The sequence below is a fragment of the Scardinius erythrophthalmus genome, assembly GCF_964197995.2.
Source record: "Scardinius erythrophthalmus genome assembly, chromosome: 19".
In the NCBI taxonomy this organism is placed as follows: Eukaryota; Metazoa; Chordata; class Actinopteri; order Cypriniformes; family Leuciscidae; genus Scardinius; species Scardinius erythrophthalmus.
Window position 1 is genome coordinate 6241875 of NC_138239.1, and position 24418 is coordinate 6266292.

The 24418-nt window shown below is 37.4% G+C and overlaps 3 protein-coding genes across 3 annotated transcripts; 2 read left to right on the forward strand and 1 right to left on the reverse strand.

Annotated features, from left to right (window-relative positions):
• Positions 1–133: 133 nt before the first annotated feature.
• cfap99 (cilia and flagella associated protein 99) lies at positions 134–7203 on the forward strand (the record flags this gene model as incomplete). The annotated part of the gene is made up of 15 exons (XM_081394310.1): positions 134–244; positions 353–497; positions 700–794; positions 963–1075; positions 1463–1640; positions 2192–2272; positions 2379–2447; positions 2554–2640; positions 2744–2832; positions 3851–4055; positions 4144–4285; positions 4360–4511; positions 4658–4863; positions 6812–6995; positions 7075–7203. 15 exons carry the CDS (start codon positions 134–136, stop codon positions 7201–7203), a joined length of 1986 nt encoding a protein of 661 aa, XP_081250436.1.
• A 353-nt stretch (positions 7204–7556) lies between these two features.
• rtkn2 (rhotekin 2) lies at positions 7557–17931 on the reverse strand. Its single transcript, XM_081347350.1, has 12 exons — positions 17731–17931; positions 16233–16420; positions 16068–16120; positions 15910–15963; positions 12841–12958; positions 12521–12721; positions 12322–12416; positions 12138–12244; positions 11910–12041; positions 10270–10432; positions 10072–10179; positions 7557–9925 (listed from the first exon to the last, which is right to left on the reverse strand). Exons 1-12 carry the CDS (start codon positions 17860–17862, stop codon positions 9342–9344), a joined length of 1935 nt encoding a protein of 644 aa, XP_081203476.1. The 5' UTR covers positions 17863–17931; the 3' UTR covers positions 7557–9341.
• Positions 17932–18211: 280 nt separating this feature from the next.
• Positions 18212–24185, forward strand: znf365 (zinc finger protein 365; the record flags this gene model as incomplete). The annotated part of the gene is made up of 5 exons (XM_081347357.1): positions 18212–18549; positions 19839–20560; positions 21623–21794; positions 22294–22340; positions 24044–24185. Exons 2-5 carry the CDS (start codon positions 19851–19853, stop codon positions 24183–24185), a joined length of 1071 nt encoding a protein of 356 aa, XP_081203483.1. The 5' UTR covers positions 18212–18549; positions 19839–19850.
• Between the last annotated feature and the right edge of the window lie 233 nt (positions 24186–24418).

A 24418-nucleotide genomic window follows, 5' to 3' on the forward strand; every position in this document is an offset into this window, starting at 1 on the left:
ATACACACATGTAAACCTATTCATATCAATATAGAATTGTTGTTCTATACTTATTTTTTTTTTAAGATGCTCCAATAATCTGAATCAGATAAGTGAATAATTATATTTAGTTTGGCTGAGGAATCCAGCGAGGATGAAGAACTACAGGGAACTTGTCAACGAAGTAACAAGGCTCCTGGACGAGTTTCAAGAAGACAAACAATGCATTGACAATTTTACACAGGATGCTGCCAAGGATCTTAAGGTACACAAAATATGTCTATTTTCCTCCATACATATCTCCATGTGTTTAACATAATGAGCATGTTCATTACAGACAAACCATCATGTTTTCATGTCTTATGTTTTTTAGAATCATTCCTCTGCTGACCAAAAGTTTATTATTGATACTTTGTATGGATGTATCATGCGTAAAAAGCTTTTGGATGCTGTGGTCAACATCTTTTACATTCACCATGGAAAAATTATATTCAGAGTGGACCGAAACCTGTTCATTGGTACGTGTATCTTGTTGATGTAACTTAGTACGTTACAAATAAGCTGTAATTTCCAAGCTCAACCTACTGCTAATCTTGCTATATTACGGTTAATATTACTTGCTATTTCTTTTTGCTAAGTGTATACTATATAAACAGAGTTACTTATGTCAGACATTCAAAAAGGTAACTTATCTTCTTTGGTCTTGTTTGGTTTTATCAGTTGTCTGTTATCTTGCCATGTTCCATCTCGATGATCTTGGCCTGGAGCATTTCAGTAGAATTATCAAGTCTCTAGACACCTCAAAAATGCACAAAGTAAGCAAAGCACATACATAATGAGATTTAAGAATAAGATTTTAAGCTATTTAACATTAACATTACAGTGGAATTGAATCATAACTAAAGTATTTCAATTTCATTGTATTATATATTTCCTCATCATTTGCTTTCCCTCTCTGTTATGGTGCAAATCCGGTCCCTCAGTTCCTGAGTTTTTTCTTTAACGTCAGCAACCTCACAACACATATCCAGAGGGAATGGAGTCACATCTATGATGCTGCCGTCGTAGATAATAACTGGATCACCCCACTACTGAGGTAAAATTATTATTATAATAATAACAGGAAAAGAGCTGGACATCACATTACTTTACATTATGATGCACATTTGATACTGTTAGCCGATGGTGTTGCATTTAGGAATGACATGCTTTGAAAATTAAATCACAAAAGAAATATGTATCCCATTACTGAATTGTGAAAAGTGTTTGTAAGTCATTAACTGAATTAGTTATATTAATTAGGTGGATGTTGTTAGGAATCATTACATTTTTAATGAGAGTATGAATTCTATCCACCATTGCTGGAGGGTGTGGCACAGTGATGCCAGAACATGATACTAATATATCCTGCTCTAAACAAGACAGCGTTTGCACGTTTAGTTCTGTTATTTATTGATGGTTAATTCTTTATTCTTCTTCTTAGATGGTGCAGTGAGATCGAGGTGCTGCTGGATCAGCTTGCCAGAAGAATGGGCAGAGGAAATCTGCCGAAAAAGTCTCCCAGGAAAAACACAGAACCCAGGGAATTTGATCTGACCCGGCCCAAAGCTCGACCGCTCCCTGCTCCTGAAGTCATTCCACAGCAGGACAAGTCCAAACCGGCAAGTCAAAATAAATACTTGAAATAATGGAGTATGTGTTTTATGAATCAGTCATTTTAAAAATATATTATAAAAATATATCAACTCCTTTCATTCAATCATCATTTTATTATTGCATTGGTTGTTTGATAAAAGGCTAAAATATTTTTTTTTAACAATTTTGGGAGACTTTTTAATGCTACAAACCTTCAGAGACAGCAATGACACAGACCAATCCAATATGGCCGGGGCCAACTGGGGGGCCTCAGAAAATTCCCAAAGGGGTCGCAGGGTGACTGAGTATTTAGATTAAAAAGATTATTATTAATATATTATAATAACCTATAAATAATCTAACTCTAATCTAAATTAAAATGCATACAGTTTCTGAAACTTCTTCAATCACAAAATGATTTGCAACTTTGTCATAATTACAGCATAAATATTTTAGCCTAAATGGGGGGGGGGTGGCCTTTGAGTCAAAACTGCGTAGTTCTACTACTACTACATACAGACATTGTTCAGTTTAGATTGTAAAATAATGCTGATTGTGGCATCCCCCCACCCCCCAGGTACCAGTTACAACTCACAAATCTCCAAAGGAACCAGAGATTCTGGATGAGATGAGGCAGAGGAACCGACAAAAAGCTTTAGTAAGCCCAAACAGAGACATACTGGGAAACTGCTTTTAATTTTGTTTATCATTATTTACTTTGTGTTCTGACATTACCTCATGGTGTTCCTCATTTACTCCATTAGAAAGTCCTGAATGAAGCAAACTCTCAGCAATTCAGCTGTGCAAACCCACAGAAGTCTGAGAAAACTCAAGTTAGTGTCTTACAGCACAATTTAATTCATCAACTATGTTTTGTCTTTAACATCATCACAGAATTCGAAAGCTAATCAATTTTTACAAACATTTTCTGATGAATAGAACGTAATATCCAAAATTCTTCAAAGCAATGATGCAGAACTCAAATTTGACCAGCTTTATACTTCTGGCAGCCCTGCCACCCAAAAGGTAATAAAAAAGTTTATTGACACATGCTTTTGAACTTATTTTCTACTACTGAGCATCTTTGTGCAGTTAAATAGTGAATGTATATTTATTTACAATGGCACAGACAAACAGCTTACCTGTCAGACTGAACACAACAGCCATACTGCGAGAGGGAGCTTTATATAATCGTCAACTGGAAGAAGAGTTACAAAGGTAAAGTCACATAATCAGAATTAGTTATTTTTCTCTGTGCAATTACACAAATTAATTCTACATTTATTTGGACTAATTATTAACCATTATTCCAAAGCACTGAAAAGCAACTAATAGCATATTAAAGGAATAATTCTCCAAAAAACAATTCTGTCATCATTTACTGTTTACTCACATATTTCCAAAACTTGTTTTCGCCCATGTAACACAGATTCAGTTCATGCTGCTCTTTTCCATATAATGACAGTGAATGTCAATATAATTTCAAAAATGACAAAAAGCACCATAAACTGTCTATTTACCATAAAATTTATGAGAAATATTTAAAATGTTGCACTTCTTATATCAATTATCAAATAGGTAGATTTGTTGCATTGACTCATTTGTACAAAACAGCTTCTTTGCTGGTTCAAATCACCACTTCCCTTGGTTAAGGGAACAATGGCGTGCTGCAAGGCTCTGTATTAAGTCCTTTGACCTTTTAAAATGATTTTGCACAAACTTATAGTTCATGCTAGCTGTAATTAAAACAAATTACCTGTTATATTTTCAATTTACATTTTCACCTATTGTTATGGTGCTCATATAACTTTTAATGAAAATATTTGTAATGTCTGATCTCAAATATTTGGACCAAATTTGATGTATATATGAATGGGAGATAAATGTTCTGGTTGATGGGATAATAAATATAAATATAGTTTGACCCATGCCAAGTCTTCTGAGATTATCAACAGTTTTGAGCAAGGAACAAAGTGAAATTCGGAAATCTATCAAATCTCTTTGGCATATATTTAAATACGGTGCATGAAGACACTAAGTCTAACATTAATAGGTGCAAACAGCATTGGTTCTTGAGTCAAGTGGACTGCATTTTTGGCTCTTTTAGGGTGACTTCAATGAGAATCATGAGATAGATGTGAGATTTTTGGGTAAACTAACACTTCAGGCTCAGTCATTGAGATGTTTTCCACTGTGGTCTAAGAAAAGTCCTTGTGTGTTGTATTTGGGTGTTCAGATTCGAGCGATTGTCACAGGGTGCAAGCGTGCCATCTGCGTACCTGCAGTGGCAGAAGGAGATGAAGGAGAAAGATCTACAGGAGGAACTTGCTGAACTGGAGCGCCGAAGACTGGAGGGGCGGATCAGCCATGAAGAGGCCGTTCTTGCACGAGAACGCGTCTTGGAGCGTAACCACCATAAAGCTCAGCAGACTAAAGAGGAGGTGATCTCATAACAAACATCAGTGTTTGCAGCAATACATGACTCAGTCTGAATTATGTTTATGATGATGTAATGTGTGATTGGTTCAGACTGAACACCTCATGCGCAAGTATGCAGAGAAACGTCTGAAGGACGAAAAGGAAATGAGAGAGCTTGTGCAACAAGTGGCTGACGGTCACAAGAACTCCAAAGCCGCCAAAGCTAAGCTACAAGAAATCAAACAACGGATAGGTACAAAGATTGTGGATGATACGTATGGCATAATGTTTTCACAAGGCATGAAATGAAGTTTTTCTCCGGAGCAGTTAAGGAAGTCTCGGAGCAGAGCCGGGAACTCCTCAGCCAGGCTCTGGAAGAAGCTCAGGCCGAGCTAAGCAGGAAGATGGAGCTCATCCGTCAGATCCGTGCTTTTGAGACAGTCTCTCTGGTTAGACAAAACTTTGTGGATAACACTGAGGTTAGTGTATTGTCTTGTTACATTTAATCAAAAATAGATTTAAATGATGTACACTACCAGTCAGAAGTTTTATATAGCTGCCTATGGGGATGAAAAAGAATGTATGCATCATTATGATCTAACCAGTGTTTTGCTATGTTACTCAGACCGCAGGTCATGATTTGCTGTGTGAGATGTCTCTGGCGGAGCTGCGGGAGCGTTTGGCACTCCTGAGAGAGTCAGAGCAGTGTGAGCTGGAGGACAGAAGACAGCGGATCTTTCAGGAGAAACAACTCAAAGAGCAGCTACTACTAGAACAGCTGGACAATATCGCTCTACGCCGAAGTCTGGCAGAGCAGGCTGTTTCTCGCAGGTAACACACCTGTCCAATCACACCTGTCCCTGCATCAACCTACAGTCGGGTCTAAAAGAACATTTCAGACATTACATTTTTTTGTTTTTTTCTATTTAAACCTGTAAAAAAATTTAAAGAAGACAGATGAGAATGATAATAAACATTGAAGTTTTTGCACTTTTTCTAGGTCACTAATTAAATCAGTAAATTTAAGACATTAGGGAACTCGTTTGTACAAAAGGTCAGACTGCTTTCATTGAAATTCATGAAGACTTATCATAATACTTGTCAGATTTACAAATGACCTACTTATGTTATCTGACTGTGGTTGTATTTCTCCACTAAAACGGCTTGACTAGAAGTGCTGCCATTAACACTCATCATATTCTTCTGGACAGGCTTAAAAATCAGGTTTGCATTTGTGTGCCTGATTCAAATCCTCCCTCTTGGATCATTATGACTTTGTCTGGGTAGTGGAACAAAAACCAGGTCAAGTTGCATAAACATAGCCATTATGTTAAGACATCATGTCTTAAGTACTAGTATGACCAACTAGGGTTTAGTCAAGGGGTAATCAGTCTTACTCTTCAGGATGAAATTAGCCCGATCTACCTTTTTATGTAACTGACTTGAAACAGTTAAGAACAATCTTAAGGAAAAAAGTGTGATGACTAAGACTAGTCTTAGAAGTTTATGCAATCGGTCTTACAATGGTAAACTATGGTGTGCCACAAGGCTCTGTATTAGGTCCTTTGCCCTTTCAGGGTTTGCACAAGCATACAGAGTTCATGCCAGCTTGAGTGTTGCAGTCATTAAAGCAAAAAACGGGGGAAAACCAAATCCAAAGAAATTTCCAAATTCATGTTTCAATCTAACTTTTGACTTGTTACGCTGCTAATATACAGTACCAGTCAAAAGTTTGGAAATATTACTATTTTTAATGTTTTTGAAAGAAGTCTCTTATGCTCATCAAGCCTGCAGTTAAAAAAAAACAAAAACAAAAAAAACAGTAATATTATGAAATATTATTACAATTTAAAATAATGGTTCTCTTTTTTAATATATTTTAAAATGTAATTTATTTTTGTGATGCAAAGCTGAATTTTCATCAGCAAGTACTCCAGTCTTTGGTGTCTTATGATCCTTCAGAAATCATTCTAATATGATGATTTGATACTCAGTTATTATCAATGATGGAAACAGTTGTGCTGTTTAATATATTTTTTTGGAATACTTTTTTCAGGATTCATTGATGAGTAAAACGTTAACAGCATTTATTCATAAAAACAGCATTTATTCAAAATAAAAACATTTCTAACAATATAAATCGTTACCATCACCTTTTATCAATTTAACGCATCCTTGTTGAATTAAAGTACTAATTTCTTTAAAAAAAAAAGTTATTGTTCCCAAACTTTTGAACGGTAGTGTATATTGTTACAAAAGATTTCTATTCTAAATAAATACAGTTCTTTTTAACTTTTTATTCATCAAATAATCCTGAAAAAAGTATCTCAGGTTATAAAAAAAATATTAAGCAGCACAACTGTTTCCAACATTGATCATAAATCAGCATATTAGAATGATTTCTGAAGGATCATAAGACACCAAAGACTGGAGTACTTGCTGATGAAAATTCAGCTTTGCATCACAAAAATAAATTACATTTTAAAGTATATTAAAAAAGAGAACCATTATTTTAAATTGTAATAATATTTCATAATATTTTTACTGCAGGCTTGATGAGCATAAGAGACTTCTTTCAAAAACATTAAAAATAGTAATGTTTCCAAACTTTTGACTGGTACTGTAACTTGTAATGAAAAAAAATAATTAAATTAGAAAAATGCAAATGTATTTTCTCTAGTGGTCTCAGACATTTGGACCCCACAGTAATTATACATATGAATATATTATGTTGAGTTAAATATGTGGAAAAGAGGGGCTGAAGGATTTCTGTTTTCAGTCAAGAAGAGAAAAGGATGAGAAATGAACTGCGGGAGGCTGTCAGTAGAGATGAGAGAGTGCTGGCCCTACAGAAGACTCTGGAGCAAAAACAACAGGAAAGACAGAAGAGAAAGACTGAAAAAAACACTATGAAGAAAAATGAACAGGTGCTTCCACTCACAGTGAAGACCTCCCTCAAAAAGGTGAGAAGAGACTAGAATACAATCCAGATGCCACACATTTTGCCACAATAACGGAACATTTTTCTCCATTTAATGATACAAGCAGCAGGTTCTTGAGGAACAGCACTGGCAGGAGTTGGAACGCAATTTGGAGCAACACATTCATGGGGCCTTGGAGCAATCATCTAAAAAAAATGGTGCTGGTCAGAACCACAGGCGAGTTTTCTGATGCCTCATGACTATTACAATATAAAAAAAGTAGAAGCAATTGATATTGTAAAACATCTAGGCATAGTATAAAAATATATAGTAATACTTGGCATAAAGCATGTTATCTATATTTTAAATAGCTTTTTTTTCTTTTAGCTTTGGCTGGAGTTACTAAAGAATTCGGGATGATGTTATGAAAAAGCATTTTTATGGTTAAGTGAACAATGTTTTGAGTGTGGAAATTTAACAGAATGATTGGATGATTTCTTTCCATACTGAAATATTTGTAATCAAAACACTACAGTAACAAAGTGTCTTCTCTGTATTGCACAGGCACACATACTAAATAAGGACAACAGAATAAATCAGTTTAGTAGAACTTTTTAATGTTGTTCTATTTCATCTGAGCAGAATTACTGCAAATATCTTTTCCATTTACATTGATGCCCAGAAAGAAAAAAAGTAATGCCTGATGAAGAGTGAATTACTCTAAAACAACTGAAAAAGAACAGTTTCATTCAAAAGAAACAATGTATTGCACAAAAATACCATAACATGAATCATCTTGAAAAATCTACAACATTTAGTGGAATGCATTGTGAGCTACTTAAACATTCAGATGTGTACATAAATTGAACAAAGATATTAAACAAAATCACAAATTTACCTCAAGACATTTTCATACACACTATAACCTACTTAGTGTTCCTTAGTGCTCAGACCTTATAAAATACATTTTAAACTATTTAAACTACTTGATTCAACACAACAGTATGAAGATTAAACCCTTAGTGTCTAACATGAAAAATGTAAAATGTTAATTATTCAAAAGTATAAAATCATTAAGTACAAAAAAATATATCCAGTTCCTGCTGCATCTTAAAGGAACACGCTGACTTTTTGGGACTTTAGCTTATTCACCGTATCCCCCAGAGTTAGATAAGTTCATACATACTCTTCTCATCTCCGTGCGTGCCGTAACTCTGTCTGACACACCCAGCGCTAGCCTAGCTTAGCACAAAGACTGGAGGTAAACGGCTCCAGCTAGCATACTGCTCCCAATAAGTGACAAAATAACGCCAACATTTTCCTATTTAAATGTTGTGATTTGTATAGTCACAGCGTGTACAAATAACAAGGTCACGAGACATCTATGAAACATCATGGTATTACCTGGTCTCCCCCGTTTATTGTCGCAGCTCTTTACAATACATCGAACACCCATGATTGTAAACTATGCATTTACTATCTAGTAATTGCTGACTCTATTACTCCAACTCTGAGCGAACTCTCTGCTCCTCACCACGGGGCTTCTCAGAAGATGGCGGTGTCTCATGTGACCTTGTTATTTGTACACGCTGTGACTATACAAATCACATGTAAATAGGAAGATGTTGTATTTTGTCACTTATTGGGAGCAGTATGCTAGCTGGAGCCATTTACCTCCAGTCTTTGTGCTAAGCTAGGCTAGCTGTGCGTGCGTCAGACAGAGTTACGGCACACACGGAGATGAAAAGGGTATGTATCGACTTATCTAACTCTGGGGATACGGTGAATAAGCTTAAGTCCCAAAAAGTCTGCGTATTCCTTTAACCTACTGATACTTAATAAAAAAAAAAAGAGAAGCAGAAAACATGCACCCGTTTTTATACCACAAACAAAATTTCCTATCGTACCATGATATTATTCTGTGATATGAAAGAAGAAAACTATTAGACGGCAGTGGGACAAAATCTTAAAGTGCTTAGTTGTAGTGGTTACATCATGAGTGGTTATTACAGACAACTAGTGTTAAAAAAAACATGATACACAACCTACTTTTAACAGTAAATCAAGATTTGATTTGAAATGAATTGGGCCGTCATTTAGTCTTGAAAGGGAAAGTTTCAACTACAGGATTGTTACTTAAAATCTGATTAAAATGGTTTACGAAAAGTTACAATTTTTTTCAGATTATAGTTGTTTGTTCAAGCTAGAACAAACAAGAGGCATAAGTATACATTGACATTCACTCCCAGCATTCTCCTGCACATTCTTCTGACCCTTGATATGGATCAAGAAAAGGGTGAGAGGGAGTTTATCTCCTTATGAGTCCCAGGGCGTCTCATCTTTCCATAACAGATCATTAATCACAGAGATGTCTCATGCCTCATTAATTCACCAGGCCTTTGGGTTCCTCTTCTCTCTGAATGACATCCTCAGTTTGTTCCTTGGAGCCGGCACAGGTGGCTGAGGGACCTGACTGTACTCTTTCCCAGGATTCTCTGGTATATCTGACTCGTCATCTCTTTTTTGCTGGAGACAAGGGTGCTGACAGGGCTCGATCTGTCCAAGCGGGGCGTTTTTGCGTGTTGATGCGTGACTCTTCTGCAACTGCTGAATGATGGCAGAGAATTTAGCATCCAGCGAGGGTCGCCCTGTCCGAGGCCTCGCCCCCTTACAGTTCTCTTTCTCCTGATTGGATAAGACGCTGGTAAAGGGTAATTTATCAGGAGGGGGTGGAGGAGCTCTTCTCTTCTTTTTGCTGTCCGTGACGGGACTCGTAATAGACTGATTGCTTTCTTTACCTGGTGACAGAACCGTTTTTTGCACTACCATTGGCCGGGATCCTTCAAACAGCGCTGCCCAATGAGGCGGCTCTATGTCCTCCTCCTGACCAATGAGAAAGCGCCCATCAGTCTCCTCAATCTTATTGTGAATTATGTCAGTCAAGCTCTCAAATTTCCCAGGGGACCCGATGCCTGAAAAGAATACATTAACCAAATAATGAACACAGAAATAACAGGAAGTTGGACTAAACTCGTTCCTCATAATTTATTCTAACAAAAGCAGAACAAGTCACTCTTATATTAGATTATAAATGATACGTATGTCCTTGATTACTCACTCAGATCATTATAAACAGAGTCAGCTTGCTTCGTAAGAAAGAGTGGGGGTTTCCGTGGTGACAAAACCTCAATTTCCATGAGCTTGTCACATGCATGTAGCCACTGACCTAAGAATAAGTTCGTAATAATTGTTAACGCATACAAACTATAGTAAAATAATTTTGCTTTGAATTCTGACAGGCGCTAGTTGAACTGACCCTGGTCATAAATGTGCTGCCAGAGGGCATCCAGCCACTCCTGTAAGATGTCAGGAGTTTCAGTAATGAACACATGACTGACGGAGTCTCCATGTCCCGGGTTTATCAGGTTGAGTTTACAGCCAGTCCTCTGGTGGTCCTTTTCTACACGAATACGGGTCTCCTGCATAAACACACACACAAACACTATACTACATATTTTACGATGGTTCTTCAATGTATCCCAAATAGTAAAACTTTGTCAGTCATTTGCTATTATTGCTATAACCTTTAACATTGACCGCAATTAAATTGCTGTGTTAAATACAATCTTATTAGATTAGAAAGGCTGCATATAGCAGCATAGCCATAGCCAATTAATTATTATAGAACCATCGGCTGATATTAAAATGACATGTACTTTTGACGTGCCACAACCAATGAGGCTCTTTCTCATGTTATGCAGCACGTTTGAGCTTCTGCAAGAACGAAAGAGGTTTGTTCTCGTGCATCAAGCAAGTATGGATGAGCTTCTGTTTATGTTCGCTGATCAATGTTAAAGGAGAACTCCGGTCAATTTTAACATTGAGCTCATTTTTTTGTACATTTGGAGTGCTGTCAATACAGAGAACAACGGCAAAAATCGGTGTTGCCTACACCGAGTTATTCTATTTTTAAAATTTGCACCCTGTTGACTTCAATGGGGCAAGTACTAAACCTGCTTTTAGCCTCTTAACATCCTTGATGTGTCATTACAAGTGCACAGGTCATGTGAGTGATTCCTTCTGAGTGAACACAAGTGAATCTGACTGCAGTAGATGTGAAAGATATGTATAAAAATGATGTTATTTAAGCCAGCGCAAATACCTGTGTTTACATCCTGTTTTCGGTTGAAGTCTATAGTAATCGATTGCCGAGTTCACATGCATAGGTTTAGTTACCTATGATCATGCGCGTGAACTCGGCAATCGATTACTTTGGACTTAAACCGAAAAACAGGATGCACTACTGCAGTCAGATTCACTCGTGTTTACTCTGAAGGAATCACTCACATTTTCTGTGCACTTGTAATGACACACCAAGGATGTTAAGAGGCTAAAAGCAGGTTTAGTACTTGCCCCATTGAAGTCAACAGGGTGCAAATTTTAAAAAGGAGGCAACACCGATTTTTGTCGTTGTTCTCTGTATTGACAGCACTCCAGATGTACAAAAAAATGAGCTCAATGTTAAAATTGACCGGAGTTCTCCTTTAATATGTGAATAAAAGCATAAAATAAATCAGTTCATCATTTAAAGCGATCGAGTCTCTTCAGAAAATTTGGACTAAACTGCTCAATTGATGGATTAGTTTTAAGTTCCCTTTATGAATGTTATTGTAGTTGTGTTCCAAAGATGAACAAAAGTCTTACAGGTTTGGAACAACATGAGAGTGAGTAATTAATGCCAAGTCTTTCATTTTTGGGGGAACTAATCCTTATTTTTTAGTCTTTTTTTAAACGCAACCTTTTTCTTTTGGAAATATATGAAATCATGCACAAGACCAGGAATTTGTATTTTGTGGTGACCTCAAACACAGTAGAACACTATCTTATACATTCCTTCCTAAAAACAAAGTGTTGCATTCCCAAGTTTTAAGGGGCCATTTTGGAAATGTTTCTTACCTGGTTTATGGGGATAATGAGGCTGGGCTCCACTTTTGCTTGAATCTCTTCAGGAGAGTAATAGCATGAAATCTGTCCAGCCTTCAGCATACAATATAACTTACAGCGGCGCTGCAAACCCTCAATGCTTAGCTAAATGGATAAACAAAATGTTAATTTTACACATTTCATTCCATTTACAAATGTTGACATGAATCTTTACTAGAAAAACACCAGTTGATGTCTTACCTGTTGGCTCAGGTAACTGCTCATCATGTCTTGTGTCATGCAGTCAGGTTGTGCCACCAGCTGACAGCACAGGTTTCCATACAGCGGCAGCCATGATGAAGCCTCCACTGACAGACCAATGGCAGGAGCTCAATCAGAACCACTATGCTGGTCAATTATTCAAATGTGGGTTGTTTGTTCTTACCATTCTGCATGATTATAAGAGAATGAGACTGGAAAGATCCCTCTGCCTGCTCCAAGCCCAGTGTGGTGTACGCCAACAATGAGTACTGTGCACCTCTAACACACACAAAAAAGTGTTTTTTTACATGCATTTCTCTAGTACAACAATAGAAGTGATATTAATTGTTAAGGAAATGGATATTATATCCATGCTTGCATACAATGGTATTGGGTTGGACTGGAGGAAAGTATGTGGGTCTCCTCCATCCAGGAGAGGGCAGAGTTTCCTGCCTGAAGATCTGCCAAAAGACAAGCGCAGCTTCCTAGCCAGTTTTTTTGGAGTGTTGACAAAGGTTGGTTCCTCCTCCAGTCCACAGCTATACAGCTCAAATGTAAGTTCAAAGTCCGGCTTCGCTTCAGAGCTGTTAAAATGATTGAAATTGAGCTCAGAACTCTACAGACTGCAGTTCTCTTTCTTTTAAACAAGAACATTATTTTCACATATGGCTGTAGAGTGCAATATGGAAAGATGAGAACTTACAAATGTTTTACTCCTTCGAAGCAAATATCGGTCATTGAGGGGTCTGCAATCACCATTTCAGTGTCAAAAATCTCTGAGCCAATCTTTATCAAACAAAAGACTGCCACCCGCTGTGCATCTGTAGGGTTCAGATACGCATGGCATCAGGATAAATGACAATATGAAGAGATTTCTTTAAATATACATATATTATACACACTACTGTTCAAAAGTTTGGGGTTGTTAAGCTTTTACGTGTTTTTGAAAGAACTCTCTTATGCTCTCCAAAGCAGCATTTATTAAAGGAGTAGTTCACTTTAAAATGAAAATTACCCCATGATATACTCTCCCTCAAACCATCCTAGGTGTATATGACTTTCTTCTTTCAGACGAATACAATCGGAGTAATATTAATAAACACCCTGATGCTTCCGAGCTTTATAATGGCAGTGAATTGCAACCATCAGTTTGAAGCTCCAAAAAGTGCATCCATCCTTCATAAACTCCAAACAAAGCGCTGAGTTTGTGTAAGAAAAATAAAGTAAAATAATTAGCTTCCAGCCAAACGAACATACGGATTGCACTTAAGTGTAAAGCGCAACTTATACGAGTAATGCGACGTACTGCTGATATTTACACTACGCTACTTCCAACGTCACAAGTTGCGCTTTATACACAAGTACACTATGGCCGTTTGGCCGGAAGCTAGAATTTTACTTTGTAACATGTTATAAATAAATATTTTTCTTACACAAATGCCGTTTGGAGTTTGTTTATGATGGATGGATGCACTATGAAGGATGGATGCACTTTTTTGAGCTTCAAACTGATGGCTGCAATTCACTGCCATTATAAAGCTCGGAAGCATCAGGGTGTTTATTAATATTACTCCGATTGTATTCGTCTGAAAGAAGAAAGTCATATACACCTAGGATGGTTTGAGGGAGAGTATATCATGGGGTAATTTTCATTTTAAAGTGAACTACTCCTTTAATTATATTAAAAACAGCAATATTGTGAAATTTTACAATTACAAGCAGTTTTCCCTTTTATTATATTAAAAATTCCAAAGCTGCATTTTTTTTCAATACGCAAGTCTTCAGTGTCACATGATCCTTCAGAAATCGTTCTAGTCGGGGTGATTTGCTAGCCTGGCTCCGCCCTCCTGCATACTTCCGCTCAATTTTATTTCCCTTCAGTACTACGTCTGGGATTGTGGTGTATTCTTTGGTTGTCTCCGGCCAAATTTTTGGCGGCCCAATCAGCGAACAGAGGGAGTGGCTGAGAACGAAGACATTGAGGTCGTGCGCTAGTTTGAGTTGTAGGGTTACGTCACGACCAAAGGTTAGCGATTGGTTATGGCAGATCCAGAGTGACTCTGGGCAGATCCAATAGTTTTAAACTTCAACAGAATACCCGCCTACAAGGAAGTTAACGCTTGTCAATGGAGAGAGGCCAGACTCTCTGTACAAATGAAATGTACGAGAGTCTGGTAGAACTAGGCTAGTGATTTGCTGAACAAAAAACATTTCTTATTATCAATTTTGTAAACCGTTGTGCAGCTTAATATTTTTGTGGAAATTTTTCTATGATATTTAAAAAAATAAAATGTAAAAAATAAAATAAAAAAAGAAAAAGAAAATGAATGAACAAAGTTCATTTAAAGTTGAAATCATTTGTAATATTATAAATGTCTTCACTGTCATTTGATCAATTTACGGTGTTGCTGCTGAGAATTTTTTTTTTTTTTACTGACCCAAACAATCAGGGCTTGAATTTCGGTGCGGGATTGCGCATATTTTTTAGCATTCCCGCAGGTCTCCCATTTATAATGCGGGAAATTCCCGCAAACATTGATTCACTTTAGCATGTAGGTTCAGGTTGTATTAGTAAATTAATCCACGCAGATGGAAAATCAAATCAGTCATTTTAAAACTGTCTGCGAGACGCAATTTCACAAACAGCGTGAGTGATTCAGCGGCGCTGCGTCTTCTATCTCGCGTCTCGTGGGTTGCACAATGCAATCGTTAAGCGCGCAGCAGGCGGCGGAAATACACTCTCGCGTTTCGGGAGTCGATCGGGCCAGCATTGCATCACGAGTAACTAAAGTTAACCATTTGCACGTCTTTTCAAATCTCACCAGTTTAAACAGTCACGCGATTTTAAACTCTTCGGTACTTGCGCGCTGTCTGAGAGATGCTTTTTTCGCTGCACACATACATAGAGTAAAGCAGCCTCACAAACAGCTCGCGGGTAACAAAAGTTATTTTTCGTGGATTATAAATCGCTTTAACAGTCAAAAACATAAGAAAATGATGTCAATTTCGGTCTTGGAGAGTATGCTCTAATCTAAACACAGTCGGTTATGTCTTAAATAAGCATAAATCGCACGTGACCGTATAATGAAAACAGGATCCGTGCACTAGCTCTTAAAGGGACAGCAGCCATATGTGTCTGTCATTAATTTGTTTGTCAAAACAACAAAACATAGCTTTCATTTTAAGGAATCAGGATTAATAGCCTATGAATTTAATTTAGTCAGGACTAAAATACTACCCAGTGTTATTTTACATTTGATTAGGCTACTTTATTCAGTCTCTGTAGTATTTCTGAATAGCCTACTAGTTTTAGACCTAAGCAAAAACTTTTCTCTTTATTTCTCTTTATTGATATCTTTATTCTATTGTATTTATTTGTGCTACTTTTTTCAATTTAATTCAAAGATTGAAATCAAGCTTCCTTGAGTTGTGTAAATTCTTAAGAACAAAATGACCCCATTGTAAAAATGCAATGAGTAGGCTAAGCATACATTTAGGCGAGATAAATGTAATTAAAAAAAAGTCTAAACTCCCCCCTCAAATTAAAAATTCCCCCCCATAAGAATCACCTAAGGGGGGATTTCCCCCCCATTTTCCAAAATGAAATTCAGGCCCCTTTTGAACTGTAGTGTGTGTGTGTGTGTGTGTGTAAGCTAAAACATTCAATTAATAAAAATCAAAACAGCATATATTTGCATTACATTCATAACATTAGCAAAGACGTGGATTTTTTAAAATAATAAATAATTATAAATGTTATACTGTCACTCACTCCCTTTGCTGTTAAAGTGTTCTGAATCTTTCCAAAACAATGGAATTCGCAGGCCTGGATAAGTACAAGAAAAATACATGAATGGAAGAAAGACATTTTTACTACAAAATAACAAACGGGGTTATATGAAAAAAGAAAAGAAAAGTTGATTCCTTTACCAGATATGGCTACCTTTCCCTTACAAGGGATTTGATCCTGAGAGACTGAGGATCTAAAAAAAAAAAAAAATAAAGTATATTATTTATATGCATGTTTGATCATTTACATTAAAAATAAATGAATTTTCCACTAACTACTCCCAGCATTACAGCTGCTGTTCTAACCTTCTGATGTCCTGGGGCTCTTTCCTCCTCTGGGCTTCACTCATGTAGGCTTTAATTCTGGCATTACAGGTTAACAGACTCCTGGAAGCGTCCAACACCTGCTCTTTTTTAGTGCTGGCAACCAGAATCTTGTAAGCCCCAGCTCTCATTCGCATCTCAAACTCCAATTTCTCCTGAATATCACGGTCCTATTGGAAGGGTAAAATTAATCAGGAGAAATTTAATGGACAAGTGCTCTCAAAAGAGTTCTGGGTAAAACACATTCAGACAAGAGGAAGAATAAGGTAAGAAAGAAGGACTCTACCACACAGTCTATTCTACAATAATTCCTGATGCATGTGCATGCTGATTTATGGAGAGATGAAATATGGGCATTGGAGATCAATGGTCTGGACACCAATGAATGGGAATGAGCCAGTGAAGTAACACAAAATACTTTAGGGGAAAGAACTGACAATGGGCCATGGATCAATGAAAGTGAGTGAAAGTAATGGAAGTCGGAGTCATTTTTGGTGAATCGGTTCTTTTAAAACTTAGATTCAATAATTATTTAGTCCAACCGTAATCACATTGACCATGGCATTATATTAATTATGTTTCAATAAAGCATATGGAATGGGACACTGGTTTTGAAGAGATAGTTCAATCAACACCCAAAAATGAAGATTCTGTCACTTATCACTTGTTTAACCTCAAGTTTCTCCAAACCTGAATGAATTTCTTTCTTCTGCTGAACACATAAGATATTTTGAAGAATATGGGTAACCAAACAGTTGTTGGACTACTTTGACTTGCATAATATTTTTCCCCAAACTATGAAGTCAATGGTGCCCCATCAACTGTTATCGATATTCTTCAATATATTCTTTTGTGTTCAACAGAAGAAAGAAATTCATGCAGGTTTGGAGCAACATGAGGGTTGGTTGAACTATCCCTTTAATTTTGGTTTGTTTATTAATAACGTTAGTCATTTCATGATTTTACCATTAGCTCAATTATTGGTTCTCTGCTCATGGCTAATTGGACTTTCGAGTCAGAATCAAAAAACCGCAAAACAAATTCACTAAAAAGAGTCGATTCACATGAAACGATTTGTCCACGAATCGGATATGGCAAGCAGGTGGTGAAGACTTATAACGTTAGGTGGACAAAAAGACGCAAAACAATCTAAACATCGACTAATTTTAGAACATTTATTCACTCATTTGGTCCATTGGAGGATTCAAACACATAACATGGTGTGTAACGTTAACGTTAGATAGAATATGAATGAAACATGACCACACGCTCCTCATACACAGACTACCTTTAGTTTCTTAGAAGTTATGAACAACAAATTCATGTCTTCTATTATCTGCTGCGTGTTATGCACATTTGCGCATCGCTTCATATGTCTGTCTTTGGCCTGAGAAAATTATTGAATGTACCGGTTAGTCTTGAATAATAACAGACATGGAAAACCACAACGTGAATTCCAGCATAACGTTAACAGACTCACCTCGTTTTGAAAAAACATGCTTTCTCTTATTTTCTTTCTCTTGATCTCCATGGCGAGAGAGGAACACGATGATACCGTGGATCGAGTGGCAATATTTCGTTTAAAATGTTGAATATCCCGCGGTGGATCCATACTGGCCTCTTCCTCAAGACAAGCCTCTCTCCGCACAACAAACCAACGGATTACACAAGCGCGAATCGACCAATCAGATTATTCCAAAGCTCGCCGTTGCCTATACAGCAGTTGGGCGATACCATTTTTAAACTGTGAAAGGTTGGGGTATCGAAAAAACTAAATAGGTGTGCTTAAATAAGTTGATTTTTCTCTTACATTTTGCGCATTTAATACTAATATGTGAAGTATACTACATTTTAAACTAGTTTATGCAAATGGTCAAATAATGTGGGTTTGTGTTAATGCTGTGATTTTGTGCTCTTCTCCCTCGTCTGTCTTTAAATAGATTGACCTGACGGTCTGCCGCACTGCATTCTAATGAATCCTGAATGTTCTGACCGAAATCTTTTCAGTCAGTGATCTTTTTACAGCGATTGTAATTTTACACCTAATGCGATGACATTTTGCACACGAAAACTGCATTCATCATCATATGAAAAGAAATCAATGTCACCTCTGTCGCTGCTGTCACGCTCATTCTTGACCCAGATGACTTCATACACCTAGATATCGCTTTTACTGTATCTCAATCAGAGAGGGTTACCAGTGGGGTTCGGACTGAAATATCAAGCAACAGATAACCCGAAGGATCAACAGTTTGATCAAGCTTACAATACACAATCCCACTGGAGCTCGTTCATCAAGGTATGATCGCATGCTTGTGGTGTTATAGAAAATGTCAGTCAGACTCTGCCCAGTAGATCTCCTCCTCCTGCTTGCTTAAGAAGATTTTCACAAATATCTATGTGGTAGTTGAATTTAAGTATAGAAACAATTATAGCATGATCTTCGGTTGATTTAAGCATATAAGCAAAGCATTAAAACATTTGCAAATGCATCTCACCACCGATGTGCATGCATTTGATTTGCCAAAGCTTTACATTAACCTATTTAAACCATGGATATGCTGAAATTAAGAACATAATTAAATATTAATAATGGATGGAAATTGTCATGTTATATTCTGAATGAATATCTAGCACACAGCCTAGATGTGACAAGTGGTTCAAGTGTTGATGTCAGTTTTTTATTTTATTATATGATACTGTAATATATTCTGTCTATGTTAGGCTTTGAGAAAAGCTTGATCTAATAAAAATGACCAGTTAGACAGCGAGGGATACACACCATAGTTGTACTGCATGAAGAATACAGTTCATTTAATGCATGTGACATCCCAATAGTGTTGATATAAACGTGAAAGTAGAATAAAACCTAAGACCTAATTAATCCACTTATAAAATGAAAGCTACTGTTCCAAATTATTTTTTTCCATCCAGTTTGTATTATATGCAAATAATGTGCATTGACAAATATACCAAATATAGACAGATTAATCAGCCTGCCTGATATATTTGTCTATTACTAAGGTAGAAAAATGGTTGCTCTTTCTGTCGGTTTTTCTATCCTCTAAGGCAGAAATGAACAAAATTTGTTAACACTTTATTTTACAGTGTCCTTGTTATAACAGTAAATTATGCATAATTACATGCAACCAAATCCTAATCCTACCCTATCCTTATAGTAAGTACATGTAGTTGATTAATATTACTCAGTACTTAAATATATAATTACACTGTAAATGACACCTTTAAATAAAGTGTAACCCAAAATTTTTACTAAGAAGGAAGGACCAAAAATCATACAGGAGTGCCGTGGGACAAACGTATATGTTGCGTTATATCAAACTATGTTATATTAAACTTGAGATGATTAACACTAAAAAGTTAAAACAAAAAGATTCATTAGAAATTAAGATATGCTTCAAAGATATGTAATTCCCCCCACCTGTTGTGATATGGTGGGTCAAAATCACAGGTTATCACAGGCCAACTTTGGCTTGTGGACCCTGGTTTGCCATTTCTGCTGTAAGGTATTTTTACATCGAAGAACTCGGGTGCACAAATTTGTAATATTTTTATTTTTATTGATAGGTTATCTGTGTCATGCAGCAGAAAGTGTGCACACGCAACACAGCGCTGTTTGTGAAGAACGGTCAGGCGTGTGGAGCCGGGGTCCCTCCTCAACTTCCTTTCCGCTGCCCGCGATGTGGAGAGCACCAACGTTTCCACACTCTCTCTTCCCTCAGAGCCCACCTTGAATACAGCCACCCGTTCCACACTAAACATGACATCAGCCTCCTATCCACACGGGATTTATGTAACACAGACCGAATGGAAGGCTGCAAAATCTCCAATTCCGACATGCATAAAGTACGTGATGCCGGCACCAATACTAACTCGACTACGAGAGGAGAGCGCAAACACACATTCGCTGCTGACCAAGCTCCATCCCAGCATCCCTCTGAGCAAAAGCTCACGCCCCCCGTGAGGAGCCTCAGCGTTGGGGACGCGTCAGCCGGCGCCGGACCCCTCTCGGCTCCGGTGGCGTCCGTGGAGAAGAGGCTGGAGGGGATGATGAGGACAGCCAATAGCAGCATGGAGCGGCGTCTGCTACGGCTGAGCTCAGAGCTAGCGCAGACAGACACGGCTATCCTGTGTGAGCGCGCTCACTCGCATCACCTGGCCCAGGAGAAACAGGTAGTGCTGGAGCGAGAGCGAGCGCTCAGCCGACAGGTAGACGCCGCTGTGATGGTGATCGCCACACTGAGGCAGCAGCTCAGCATCTCGGAGCACGAGCTGGAGCGGAGAGAACAGTGAGTGAAAGATTTAAAGGCTTAGTTTGCTAACTCATTCACTCACCGTCATGTCATTCCAAACCCATCAAATTCCGTTCATCTTCGGAACACGAATGAAGATATTTTTAATGAAACATGAGAGATTTCTGTCCCTCCATTGAAAGTCTACTCACCCAAATCTCTTGACGCTTTAGAACTTTCATAAAGAGATTGCACAAGATGCATGTCGTAATTACCACAATTACGAGATGACAGTCAGCCTGTCCGGTGGGACAAGTTGGCTCTTTCAGAGTTGTAATTACGAGATGTACGAGAATGTAAAGGCTTTTTGCTTGTCAGAATGGCATGAACGCATCTAGAAATCCATATAAATGGTTAATCAAAGGCTGTGTCCAAAATCGCCCCCTATACCCTTAAAGGGATAGTTCACCCAAAAATGAAAATTATCCCATAATTTACTCTCCCTCAGGCCATCCTAGATGGTGTACATGATTTTCTTCTTTCAGCCAAACACAATCGGCGTTATATTAAAAAATATCCTGGCTCTTCCAAGCTTTATAATGCGAGTGAATGGTACCTTAGATTTTGAAGCCCAAAAAAAGCGCATCCATCCATCACAAAAGTAATCTATACGGCTCCTGGGGGGTAATAAAGACCTTCTGAAGCAAAGCGATGCGTTTTTGTATGAAAAATATCCATATTTATAACTTTATAAACTATAATCACTGGCTTCTGGTAATGACCGACCGTACGCAAGTCGAGTTCTGGTGGAAGAGTGACCTCTGACCTCTTCTTTTGTGTTTCACAAATAAAATAAAGTTATATAGGGTTGGAATGACATGACGGGGTGTAAATGATAATGAAATGGAGAAAGTGCTCAACTCTGGCTTATTTTTACACGAAAAAGTTTTTTTCTTAAAAGTGCAGCAGCAAGAAACAGAACGAAACAGTAATATGTTCATGCACTTTGAAGAAAATAATTAAATATGATTGGACGCCTTTAATCCTTTTACATTTTATGATGAGAGCCTAATGTTTCATAAAGCTGTTCTTCAGTAACTACCTTTGACTGTATCGCAGGGAAGTTGTCACCATCCAGAAGTTTCTGGAAGCAGCGGCGCAGCACGAGATGTGTGGGAAGGTTCGTTTGCGACGGTTCATTGAAAGCCTCTTGCGGCGGATTTCCCTGGCCGAGAGACTACTGGAGTATTATCAGAGCGTCCCTCACAGGCATTACTGCACGGCTCACTCTGTATGTTACCAAAATATGCATCAACATAACACTGTATATCTCACGACTCAATTAGTATTTTTAAAAAGGGTTTTAGAAAGAAAAAATCACACAGGGTCCTCTGTTTTTATTGTATTCATGTTAGTTATATCACATTGTGATTTGCCTCACAACATTTTAGATAATAGTATTTTAAAACAAAATTGCTCCATGGGTTTTCAAAAGAAATTGTAATAAAATACTATGCCAGTATTACAAGATTTACAATGTTTTAATAATGAAATCATTTGTTTTTTTAAGTTCTCCAGACCGTTACACCACTATTTTTTACTTTGAAATGAATTTCATAGGTCATTTTAAATGCCAGAGCATCAAGTCATTGACCCCATACTGGTATACAAAAGATATTGCCATTGATAATGAATCACCTGACATGACCTACTTCAGGATTGCAGTAATGAACTTCTATTTCAGAAATATGTCAGCCCTGTTGTATTTCTCTAATTTCTCATTATTTCAGGTGCCTCTGCCATCAGAGTTCGGTCCACACAGAATAACACAAAGCAGGTATTTCATTATTGCATTCACTTTTAGAAGAAAAGTCACATTAACCCAGTAATTCATGTAACCATTTAACTTGAATTAAAAAGTGGTAACTTGAAATTGTTACTTGTTTTTACTTGATTTAACCCATTAAAATGAATTTTGTTGGTATAAATTAATGTATTTAGGTTGATTCAGTAATATTAAATGATATTTTTGACTTGAATAAAACCAGTTAAAGGTGCAGTACACTATTTCTGAGAAACTGTTGAAAGTGAATCAGACCGAGCAGCGCAACACACTTGTAGCCAATCAGCAGTGGGGGGCGTGTCTTCTCATGACGGGGGAGGAGAGAGAGTGACTGAAAAAGAAGGGTTATGGTCAGGCAAGAGCTTTAGCACCCGCGTTAATATTAGAAAAGATTTCCAGTGGTGGAGAGACGTTAGAGAGCAGGAAGGCCTGAAAATGGACGCTGAGGTTGTGTTGTTTCTGCTCCATACATGAGTAACATTGGTTTTGATGTTTCACAGAACTAAGATATGCTGTTGTTGTAATGTTAGCTCTAGTAACAGCACAGTTTTTAAAGTCGACATGAAATCAAAATTGACCCTATTTACTTTGTTAGCGCATATCACTAGTCTTGTGGTGAACAGTTAATCCGTGCAAGTTAATACACAGAAAAAAATTGTTTGCCGTTGTAATCTTTAATCAAAATCTGGAAAGTTTCTTCCGGTCTGGAATGGCGTTCCTTCTCTGATGACGTAGGTTTGACGGCTTGGGTTGGGAAACGCTTAACCACTCCCCTCAAACCGTTTGCAACTTCCGGTTCACGCGGACTTTAATGTGTCATTGTTTGTCTGGAGCTGCTGGCGACTAACAACCAACTCTTGCTTGTATATACTCTTGTGTGCTGTATGTTCATTTTTTGTTCTTCCTTGTCGTTCGTTCGCCATCTTCGCTTTATTTTTCATGAAGCTTTATTTTGTTCGCTTCTGCTATGATGAAGAGACATCCAATTTGTGGGCGGAGCAATGAAGGGAGGGTGTGTTTGTTTGGGCTGATTTCAAATATCAACAGTGTTAAACAATAATTCTCAGAAATCGCTTACTGCACCTTTAATTTAGATGTTATCATTTTTTTTTAGGTGTTAACTTCCTATCCTTAACTACCTGTGGAAAACAATTCAGAGCACTTCAATATAAATCATGTCCTTTTTTGACTCATTTGGCTTGTAGACAGGTCGTCTCCTCTAACTAATTAATGTGATCCTATCAAGACAGTAGGAGATCATGTTGCCCCTTCCATAAATTACCCTTCTGTGTTCTTTTCCATTTAATTAGCCTTAAAGTGTGTACAAATAAAATAAAATAAATACAATTTATTTGCTTTATCTGCTCCCATGAAACTTTAATAATTTGCTTTGTCAAGGTCTTCGTCAGGTGATGTCTCCCTTTTCAATAATTGTTTGATATTTTCTTTTTGCTTATTGGATAATTGGTTAGTTTTATCGGGTGTGTGTTTATTATATATGTGAATATGAAATCCCTTGATATTTGTTGTTTCTATTGCCTGACAAAGACCTTGATTGTTCAAAACATTGATCTATATTGGTTTAATGGGAGCAGATAAAGCAGTCATTGTGTTATTATCTTTTCTTTTTTTCATTTCTTTCATTTTGACTTTTTTAACTGAGCACCTGCCCAACTTATTTTGCTGTTTGTCATCAGGTCTTCAGGAGAGCATCTTGAGCCGGATGAAGAGCAGCAGTTGCTTGGCCAGTCTGGATGGGAACTGTTGGAAGGTTCTGCTGGGAGACTGGGTTACGACAGCTGGTCCCAGCAGAGGAGGTCAGATGGGTATGAGGTTTAGGGACAGAGGCAGAGCTTAGCAATGAGTGTACATGTAAATAATATCGAAGTGAATATGTTGAATGTATTAACAATTGTTCAGTGGGGTCCAAAGGTCTGAGACCACATTGGAAATCTGGGATTCAAAATCTTTTTTTTGGTTTATTAAAATACACTACCAATCAAAAGTCTGGGGTAAGATTGTTTTTAAAGAAATTAATACTTTTATTTAGCAAGGATACATGAAATTGATCA

Coding starts and splice junctions, on each gene's coding strand:
- rtkn2 (XM_081347350.1), bottom strand. CDS start 17,862: ATGGATCCACCGCGGGATATTCAACATTTTAAACGAAATATTGCCACT. Junction 12,959..15,909: donor ACACTTTAACAGCAAAGGGA/GTGAGTGACAGT, acceptor TGAACCCTACAG/ATGCACAGCGGGTGGCAGTC. Junction 10,433..11,909: donor TCATTATCCCCATAAACCAG/GTAAGAAACATT, acceptor GTGTTTATGCAG/GAGACCCGTATTCGTGTAGA.